The sequence below is a fragment of the Monodon monoceros genome, unplaced genomic scaffold (genome assembly GCF_005190385.1).
Source record: "Monodon monoceros isolate NGI ecotype Baffin Bay Population unplaced genomic scaffold, NGI_Narwhal_1 Contig4285_ctg1, whole genome shotgun sequence".
Taxonomy (NCBI): Eukaryota; Metazoa; Chordata; class Mammalia; order Artiodactyla; family Monodontidae; genus Monodon; species Monodon monoceros.
This window is the reverse complement of record NW_021700178.1, coordinates 333,051-344,024: the sequence shown is the minus strand read 5'-3', so window position 1 is coordinate 344,024 and position 10,974 is coordinate 333,051. Positions and strand designations below refer to the sequence as shown.

Sequence of the window (10,974 nt, the reverse complement as noted above, 5' to 3'; positions counted from 1 at the left end):
ACCACTGGACTGGAAGAACTCAAGGTCAGAGACTACTTTGCAGGTATGGGCTCTTCCTCTCTGCCTCACGCATGGGCTGTGACACATCACTGCAGGTAGAAAGTGCTCTCTACAGGTGTTGGCCAAGTGATGAACATAAAAGATGGTATGAATCTTCAGATGAAAACCGTGAGTATTATTATTGCTCCTGTGGGAGAAGACGACTGAAGCAAACTCGACCCGATGTTTCCTCCCTGACTCACTGCTGCCTGCTTTGCTCCATCTCACAGGAAGGATGGAGTCCGTATTCACCCCCACCCAATCATGCAAGTATCCATGAGTCTTGATGAGACTGTTAATAAAAACTTGAGCTAAGCGAAAAAAATTATTATGCTTTTAATGTAAATGATAACCTTAGCAAGGTAAGAGTAAAAAAATACGTATGTGATCAAAATTGTGTGAAATTAGGATATTCCAAAACAAGGCAGTTATATTAGCGTTCATATCCACAAATGTTGCTTTGCTGTTAACCCACGTTCACACCTTGTGCCAAGCCTCTGCGCACAATAACGAAAAAAAAGAAAAACAACATTTAACTATCTCCTGACAGGGGCTCCACGTCCCACAGATTCAGGCAAGTGCCAGAGGATACAGATAGCTTTCCACCAGGTACTCTAAGCCAAAATGACAGGTAACATGACGGTACACGTCGTTCCTTGGTGAAGAAAGGGCTTTCCTCAAGGGCTACGGCCTGGAAACAGGAAGGGAGTACAGGTGGTCTTTAAACCAATTCAAGGGCATTCATTGAGTCCCTACAGTACGCAAAACCCTACCTTGGGAAAAGTGAGGGATGTGAGCAGAAGATTCAACCTACATCTGCAACGAGAGCAGCTGTGCAAATATACACACCCAACCATCGATTGCACGGAGTGAAACACATTCTAAAACTACCTACAATCTCAAAGCTTTTTAAACTTTGGCTTTGTAACTCACTCTATTTTCTGCAGAATCACCTTTTTTTAATATGTAAATGATGAAGCACAGCAATAAAATGAATACCCGTGAACCCGTCAGGAAACCTCGTAGCCCGCTAGCAGTGCTGTTCCCACTTCTGTTCCCCCGCCAGTCCCACCCTCCCCGGATACCTACTGTTCTAGTTGCCTTTTCCCTCATTCCCTGGTTTTTACTCATTTTATCAACATGTATGTCCTTCACCAATACTGTTCATTTTGGTGATTTCAGAAATTCATAAAAATGGTGTCGATTCTGTGTGGATTCCTCTCTGAAACACCTTAAGTGATACCTAAGCTGGGCATCATATGAAGTCAGGTAATAGGTTCTGAGCATGCACCTTACCATTGGTGGGACTGCACTGGGGTCTGGGTGGGCAGTTACCAAAAGGAAATTAAACCAGAGTCTAAACTGAAAGGCCAGGGCACACAAAGATAGTTGAATACAGCACAATTTACCAATTCAAATATTTTACCTTTTCATCTACCCCATAAATACACAGTAGCCATGTCACGATACAGTAGAACTGACAACCTACTGCCCAGTACCTTTTTTCTTGTGGAGTCTCTAAGCCAGGGGACCTGAACTGCTTAGTGCTGAAGAGATTATAAGCCAAGTCTTTGAATTCCATGCAGAAGGCATCTGGGTATTCTCATTCCTTTAGCATTTCATGCCACTACACATTTGAGTTTTATAATGGCAAAAGCTCTACAGGAAAATCATTAAGTATCTTTCCTGATGGGCCTCTTCATTCCTCCCCAAACTTCAGCAAAGGACAGAAAAGCCTACAGGGCCCATGTCACTATTAGAATTGTTCAAAGGAGAGTAATAATGCATAGGCCCTTGAATAAACTTTAAGAGGAACATTATATGCCATTAACTTGGAGCTCAGATACATAAGCTTGATCATTCCCACAACAAATTAGCAAGATATACCAGTGCTCACCTACACCAGGACCCAGACAACTTGAGGACCTCCTCCTCATATCAAACCTAAAATGCTCCTGCTTGGAGGAGCTTCCAAAGTGCTTTGACAAAGTCCCTGATAAGAACCTAAAGTTGTAATAGGCAACGGTCTGGGTCCTGAGTATCCTCCTGTAAGGCTCTCCCCTCATATGCTGGAGGAAGGGGCCTTGTCTCTGATGGTCAAGCTGACATCCTGAGTGAAGGTGAGCTCATTTTCCAAACACCTGTCCAGCCAATAGGCAGTGAGCAGGGCACACCCATAAATGTGAAAACCTTCAGCTAGGTGGGCAGATGGGAGAGAGCTTCCAGGAGTCTCAGACCTTCTTCCCTGATCTTAGCTCAGAAAAGGAACGAAACGCCCATCAGACATCAAGCAGGATAGGAAAGTAGATGCTTCAGAAAGAGATGGAGACAGGGAAAGTGCTGGAAAGCAGACCAGTGCCCTGGGATGAAAGGAGGGTTAGATTTAAAATCAAATAATTTTACACTGCTTGAGTTTCATGTACACCTTTTGATTGTGATATTTACCCCTTTTTGAAGATGTGACCCTCTTTCGGGTCTTACGTGGCCTAAGGAGAGCCAAAAACAATGGTTCTGCCTAAATGTGGGGCAGTTTTAAGAAGCACCAGGCTGTCTAGGGGCTGCGTGTGGTGGTGGAAGGCAAACCAGCAGATCCCCGAGGGAAGAACTATGGGTCAGACCATCTGCCCTTTTTCTGTACTCAGAGACTTTCCTTTCTCCTTTCTCCCGGCTGCTGGCGGGCAGTGCTGGTAGAAAGGACGCTCCATGTTAGGGCCTCTTTTATGCACAAATGATGTTCCAGACCCACCATCACTGGGACAGAACCTCGTGGAAGGCAGCAGAGCGGTCAGACGAGGAGTGTGGCTTTGGACAAGTAAGGCAGAGGTCCGTCGTTTGTAAATGAGGATGATGGGGGTGCCTACATCATAGTGTTATTATTAAATGAGGGAACATACAGCTCTTAGAAATGACCTGGCTCAAAAGCAGTTGATAAACGGTACCTATCATAACCAGTGCTTTTCCAATTGTAGGGCTGAGAGATGCGTAAGCTCCAAACAAGCGAGGGAGAAACTCATGCCAAGGTGCCTTATTTAAAATATGTATTTGTAATATTTTATCCTGAACATTCTGGTTTCCACGACTTCCTATGTCTAAAAATATAATCATTTAATGAGCAAAAACAGAGTTATAAATAATGTCTTAACAGAGGAAATACAAAGAAAACTACAAATGAACACACCAAGCATATGAAAAGGTGCTCAACCCTCCAATGTAAGTCAACTTTAAACAAAAATAAACTGTTCAGTGTCCGTTTAAAAAGAGGAAACAATGACCAGTACCTGGGAGGGGTGAAGAAACAGACCAGTTCTTTTCTGGAAACTACTGGCCTTATCGATGAAGACTCATAAAAGTGCATGCCAGGAATTCCACCTTGGGGAATTTATCCTAAAAATACTGAAAGCTTCCAAGAATGTTCTGCAACATTTTTCACAATATCAAAAAATTGGAACCAATTAAACGTTCATCAAAATGGGAATGGTTAAAAACATTACAGCACAACCATACAGTGCCCAATTATGCAGCCATTAAAATGGTAAAACTGCCTTTATATGCTACAGGGAGAAAAAAGCCATAGTAGATTAAGATTTAAAATAAAAAATAGGATCATGCCATACATATAAGTATATCCTGCATCATGCCTAAGTCTAAAGCAGTACTGCCCAACAGAAATGAGGCAAAGTACATGTGGAATTTTAAATTTTCTAGTAGCCACATTATATCCAAAATATTATTTGAACATTTAATCAGCATAAAAAAGCAGAAGTGAGATATTTTACATTCATTTTTTTGTACTCAATCTTGGAAATCTGGCGTGCACTCATCCAGTTTAGGGCAGCCTCACCTCAAGTGCTCACAGTCACATGTGGTTACCCTACTGGACACTGGGTGCTAGTCTAGTACACATCAGTGGTTAAGAGGAGCTGTCTGGGAATGGGATTACAGAGCCTTTGCCTTTCTTGCATTGTATGAATGGTTTCAACAATCATTTGTATTAACAAAAAAGTAATAAAAGAACATGGTGAAAAATTGTTTTAATTTTCCTTTAAAGCTCTAATAGGAGACTGGGAAGCACAGCTTAAATTTCAAGCTTCTTTCAAACTGCTCTTTCTCCTTCCCCAGGGGGCCGTGGGGGATAGGAACCTTTTCCCCTATGCCTTGGTTGTCTATTGCTCAGGTAGCTATGTATTTGTAGCAATTCTTCCCTTTCTCTCTCGCCAAGTCCCCTTATGACCAATACCCCTGCAGGATGGCAGGAGAGGGTTAGGAGAAAGGGCCACCATCCAGCATCACGACTGAAGGGGGAAATAAGCTGATGAACAGTTGCCAGGTGCATACAGTGTGCCAGACACTGCGCTAGGCAGGCACTTCACGTATGTCAGATCACATAATCCTCCAATAACCTTATAATGCAGGTACCATGCCAATTTTTCAGATGAAGCAATCAAGGCTCAGAAAGTATCTGCTCCAAAGTGTCATAGAGTTGATCATGTGTAACTGCACTACCCCCGTACAGTCCACAGCAAGATCATGACCAAAGAGGCCAGACTGCCCATGCCAAGGTCATGATCTCATCTTTATTAAAATCATGCTGTAAGACAATTGCATTTCTTAGAGGAAAGCAAATACCCGGGCATCTTTTATTTGCAAGAACCCCAGAACCCACTTCTCCTCTAAGCGCGTTCATACATCCTCAGATGTAAATATTTCCACTTAGACAAACCATTGTCACCCCTAACTAAACGTGTCACAATCAAGCATTATCCTCGCCCCATCTCGACTTCTTTATTTCTGTCCATCCTCAAGCTGGAAACTTCAAGGTCATACATGACTCTTCTTCCCTTGCCTGCATAATCAGACATTTGAGTTCTAGGCTCAGTAATCCCTAAATGACTATTTAATAAACAATAATAAGCACACCTAGCACCCAGATCTTAGTTTCTAAATACCAGTCTTCAAGAAAAGGAAACTGACAGACATCACCTTAACCAAGGGATCAAAGCGACACCATCAGTAATGAGACATTGATATCACAAATCTCCTGAGATGCTGCACTGAGGCACATCGCTTCTGTGCCACAAATTCATAACCTCCATCTAAGCATGGGAAAGCATCAGGCAAACCCAAGTTGAGGTTCATTCTACAAAATAACTGACCAATACTCTCAAATTGCCAAGGTCAAAAGGAGAAACTGAAACTGAGGAACTGTCACCAATCAGAGGAGACGAGGCAGCTGTGATGCTAAACGCAATGTGGAATGCTACATGCGCTCCTGGCCCAGGGAAGGTCAGTAGTGGAAAAACTGGTGAAATTCCCATCAGGCTTGAGGACAAGTGAATAGTGTTGTACAAATGTTCATCTCCTGGTTTCAATGACCGCACCTTACTTATGAGGTGTTAACATCACAGGAATCTGGAAATATATAACAGGAACTCTGCTATTTTTGCAACTTTTCTGTAAGGCTAAGATTTTCATAAGAGTTTTAAAATACTACTGTAGTTACTACGCATGGCTGTCCATGCTTAAACTCACTCTACCATCTCCTACTAACAGTGCCCTTCTCAGTCACCATGGGTATTCAAAGCCTATTCATTCTTCCGGACCCACTCATGTCCCACTGCCCACCTGACCGATGGTTCTATAGAATGTCTGTAACTATGAGTATCTGCTCTCTGCTCGTGGCACATGGGTCATGTTGGATTATTAGTTAACTTTGTGTATTTAGGTTTTATTGTCCAATGACGATGCAAAATGTGCTTTGTATACATCAGGGCACACACGCTCCGCTCACTTTAAAATGGGCTGCTTTTTTTTTTTTTTTTTTTTTGCGGTACGCGGGCCTCTCACTGTTGTGGCCTCTCGCGTTGCGAAGCACAGGCTCCGGACGCACAGGCTCAGCGGCCATGGCTCATGGGCCCAGCCGCTCCGCGGCATGTGGGATCTTCCTGGACCGGGGCACGAACCCGTGTCCCCTGCATCGGCAGGCGGACTCTCAACCACTGCGCCACCAGGGAAGCCCAAATGGGCTGCTTTTTAATGTGGTTTTTGGGAAGCTACTGAATTACAAAACAGAGGTCAACTAGTATTTCAAACCCATCCAAGTTTACCCTGACAATCCTGTATGGATAGTGACAAATACTCTATCACTTAGGGAGGGCAGTATGTGGACTTATATATTATAAGCAGTACAGTTTATAGCTAACTTGTACCACAGAAAATGACGGTATCAAAACACATACACACACATGCCAGAATTTAAAATGTCGATTTAGTTTCTACTCAGAGGCCCCTCAACAGCAAGAGAATGCTATCTCTCTGCTGAACAAAATAAGCAAAATAATAGACTCCAACCAGGCCTGGAGCTGTCAGACAGTCTTCTAATGGGTGGCCATCCTGAAGCTAATGAAATGAAATATTAGGAGCACGTCAACAGAAAGGAAATGGGAAGAAACTAGCAACTGAAAAGCAAGCTCTCCCAAGCGGCCCCAGTGGAGAGGCCTGGGGCACGGGAGCTCTGGAAACTGCGTGGGCCTCACCAGAGAGCTGTTCTGTTCCCAAGGTGGAGGTACTGGAAGCTACAGCTGTTATACTCCCATTGGTTAAAGGACTGTCCCCTTGGGGGACATCAATTCTCAGGCTCCAGGAACCTCTGACAGTGACACAGGTGCTGACTGCTGGGAGTAAGCCAGCGCCGGGCAGCGCGCTGGAGGACAGCACAGGGCAGGCGGAAGAGCACTAGCGGCCTCTGCTACCCTTGGCCTCCAGGTCCTCGTGTCTCTACCGGTGGGCACAGAGGGAACATGAGCCTCTTGCTGCCTTCCAGACTGAAACTTGGGAGAAGGCTGCACTACCTGATGTGCAGGTAAGGGACAGTTAGAGAACACCAGCCCAAGTTCTACTTTCCAAGGGATTGGCCCCAAAACAGTACCCTTCGTAAGGGCCCCTGAGCTCAAAGCCATCATTGACACACAAAGGGCATGTCCACTAGTAAAGTCACCTCCTAGCAGCGCTCAAAAATCCACTGCTCAGAGCACCACCTATCAACCAAAAACCAACCAGGATAGGGATTGTTTGAAGGCGCTGGCCTCAGCCTGGTGATCTCCCGGTCACTCTGCTGGCTAGAACCAAAGCAGCATCCTGAAAACCTCATCATTTGAGAGAGCAGTGTTTAAATTTTTCATCGAGAATAACCCTCGTGTAGAGAAGAGTTGTATCATTCAGCCTGAAGGAGAGGTTATGGATTTTATACTTTAAAAACCAGACTATTTTCTGCATTTGTCATAATCAAATCATGTTTACCATGCTTGCACATGTTTGGGAATCTTCCTGGGACCTGGGATAATTTGATTTATACAATATCGTCTCCTCCTGTGGGTTGGAAGCAAAGTACTAACACTTGTCACATACGTGCCATCTGTGACAAGAGAGCCCATCATCAGCACCATGTTTCTGTAAGGATGGATGAGGCTGACTCACCTTGACATCACCCTCAAAGCATTGACTCTGATTCTCTTTTCCCACTGAGAAAAACCTCAGTACAAAGAAAGTAATTTCTCAAAGGCAAGGGGTTGGGTCTTCCGAAAACAGGAGTGCCTTTGTTATGGGAAGTGCCCTTTGCCAATGACTAAAATCAACTCCAAAAAAAATCCACACAGCATATAAGCCTCCATTTGGAGAGAACAGATAGACAAAGAGAAGAGCAAGAAAACAGTTAACGTGGAGGGAGGAAAAGAAGAAAGTCTTTTCTTCGGTAACTGGGAATAGACTAATATACCAAATTCTTACCTGAAACTACTTATAGTACTTACAGGCTAATTTATATACTTAAATAAGTGTCTCATATTCCAGTAACAATATCTTCCTACCATGTCACTAAAGCAACAGGTATAATCAATAAAAGGCTTTAAAATTTCCATCCCACTCATAAATGCTGTTGGCATAACAGATCACTATTTCCATCATGCATAATACATTAAAGTGCATGCCTGGATCCAGTGTTCATCACATTAGAAAAGCCCACTAGCAAGTTAAAAATAAAAAGGATATTTTGATAATACACTAAAATGAACAAATCATCTCTCCCAAGAAACAAAGTGAATCTGAGTCACAGGCACGATTTCTCTGTATAATTTACGATTCATGTGCATACTGAGAATCCAGCCTAGCAAGTGGGGTGATGGTGGTTAGGAAACAACACAACTGCTTCTCGTAGTAAAGCATAAGTGTGTTCAACTCTGCCAGAAAAAGTAACAGCTGCTCAAGATGCGATCTGGCTGGAAGCTACTGCGTGGGACACAGAAGAATCTCAATTTGAGATTCATAAACCTAGAAATGATTAAGAACTAGAAACCCATTAACAGTGAGGTACAGTTCCTGGGCCTTAGGGAGAAATTCTAAGACTCTTTTTGGACTAAGTATGCCAAACGCTCACACCAACAAAGCTACTTTTTTTCTTAAGCACCTTGAGTGCCTTTCCAAGACCTTTTCCTCATGAACCCTTTTTGTCCCTATATCCGTAAGTCAAGAAGAAGTACACTGGGGGACTTCCCTGGTGGTCCAGTGGATAGGACTCCGTGCTCCCAATGCAGGGAGCCCAGGTTCGATCCCTGGTTAGGGAACTAAGATCCCACATACCACAATGAAGAGCCCACACGCCACAACAAAGACCCAGCACAACCAAAATAAATAATTTTTTAAAAGAAGAAAAAGTACACTGTAACTTTAGCTCAGACTCCCACTAACTCATCATTCCTAATAATTAACATGCAGTATACTCATTTCTAACTAAAAATCAAATTGAGTGTTTTTCCTGAAAGTTGTCTTTAAAAGCAACGCAGTGTTCTTGTTTTTCAAAATCAGGGATCCAAAACTTAAGGGTTTATTCAACTGTCCATTAGCTTCATATAATACAGCAATTAGTTACTGTCTGATAAGGTACTTTATGATATATTGCAGGTATACTGAGTGTGCACTCAGTATACTTTGTGCACTTCAGTGTGACAAAGCTTCCCTGCCTCGCTGGTTTCCAGCCTCCCGTTGAGGTTCCGGATAACTGCTTCAGGGAAACAACTTCGAGGGCTCCTCCCAAGACTCCCACGGGTAAACGGGATAGGGTGCTCTTCCAAAGCCAGAAACGCCACAGTTTTCACCCCTGGCTCGAACCTCACATCCTTTCCTCCCAGAAGCTATCTTTCATCAGCGGTCGCTGCCAGGGGACCTGGTGGGGGCGGGCGGAGCAGCTGCACCAGGTTACCCCGCCCCCAGCCAGGTTACACCCTCCACTGCCAACTCGCGTCTTCCCGCCTCGGCCCTGTCCCCCTCCAGGAGGAAGAAGGGATTCGAAAATTCCTCAAACGAAAAGGGGTGGCCAGCCCACCCAGCTGAAGGGCTCGCCCACGTGCGGGGGCAGCTCTGAGCAGTCGCCAGGTGAGGATGCGGAAGTAGCTCTTCCTCCCCCGCCCAGACCTGTTGGCCCGGGCCCAAGTCCTGGGAATCACACACCCACAACCCCCGAGCGCACCGCGCACCCCTCTGCAAACGAATCGGTGAGCACTAAGCACTGTCAAACGTGTCCCGGCCACAGAGAAGAAAAACCGGCGGACGAGGTGTACGGACATCCAAAACTTATTTTTTTTAAAGGGGGGAGGGGTAGCTTAAAGGCCCCTCACCCCCTCAACCGCCCCTCAATGCCAAATTGAAACCCGAGGGGGCCCGGGCGGCTGAAGCTCGGCTGTGGGCGCTTCGGGAAGCGGTGGCTGGTCTCTAACTTTAATCACAGCAACTGCTGCGGAAGCGGGGAGTCCTGCGGCCGCACCTGTTCCCGACTCTAAGGAAGGAGCCCTGCGCATCCATTCTGACCTTGAGGACATCCTGGAAATCCACACTTCACCCCCGAGTCAGCATTACTCCGACCCCCTCCCGCAATGACTGAAGTCCACCGAGTGCCCACCCAGAGGGTCCGCCTCAAAATGCCCACCCGTGGCAAAGTAAGAATGCGCTTCCCTGGGCTCTCTCCAGATCCCTCGAGCATCCTTTACCCACTGCTTACCCACCCAAGAGCCGCCGCGCCCCTCACAGCAGGTTGAGTCCCCTTCTCTCCCCACCCCCAAATTGAGGAATACCCCACCCCGAAGTTCAGGGTTCCCCCTCGTTGGCACTCGAGAGGGTCGCCCTCGGGAGCTCACGCTGCAGAGCACCGAGGTGGGGTCGACGAGCAGGCGACCACCGCGGGGGACGGTCCCCGCGCCCTAGGCTCCGAGCTGGCGGGGACACCCCCTCAGTTCGGGGACCTCAGCCGGACGGAGCCGGGACGAGGACAGCGACGGCAGAGCGTCGGGGAGTGGGGGACAGCCCTGGCCGGGGCGGGAGCCGCGGGCGGTCACCGCGGGGCGCTCCCGGAACAGCCAAACTTTCTCCGCCACCCGAAGTTCGGGGCGCGGAGGCGGCGATGAGGGGGAGCGTGAGAGGCGTCCCCCGCCGCTCCCAGCCCCGCGAAGCCGCAGGAGAAGGCGCCCCCGAGAGCCGCCCGCCCCGCAGCCCTCACCCGTACCCCGGGCCCGGCGCGGCCCGCACTCACCTGGCTGTAGAGCTCGCTGACCGACATGACCCCTGCGGGCCGGGCCGAGCCCGGACCCCGTGGCCAGCGGGCGGCCCTCGCTCGTGTCCCAGGGGCGGCGGGTCCCGGCTCCTCGCGGCCCCGGCGGCTCTCAGTCCACGGCCGGCCCGTCTGGCGCCATCTTCCCGGGCTGCCCGAGAGTTTCTCGGTTCTTTTCTCTCTTCCCCGACCTGCCCCGCCGGCTTCCTGGAGGCGCCGCGGCCGGCTCGCTCTCGGCCCGCGCGACCTTTACTCCCGCGGCGGCGGCGGCGCAGCGGCGGCCGGGCAGGAGGGGCGGGAGGGCGGGGGAGAGGCCGCGCGGCGCCGCTCCCCGCTCAGGTATG

The 10,974-nt window shown here is 47.5% G+C and overlaps 1 protein-coding gene across 1 annotated transcript in view; it reads right to left on the bottom strand.

Annotated features, from left to right (window-relative positions):
* LOC114884825 (unconventional myosin-Vb) overlaps positions 1-10,902 on the bottom strand; it is a 324,223-nt gene extending 313,321 nt beyond the window's left edge. The window contains exon 1 of the mRNA XM_029204081.1: positions 10,613-10,902. Within this exon, the coding sequence (XP_029059914.1) occupies positions 10,613-10,639 (27 nt within the window). The 5' untranslated portion in view covers positions 10,640-10,902. The remainder of the gene's footprint in view (positions 1-10,612) is intronic.
* Between the last annotated feature and the right edge of the window lie 72 nt (positions 10,903-10,974).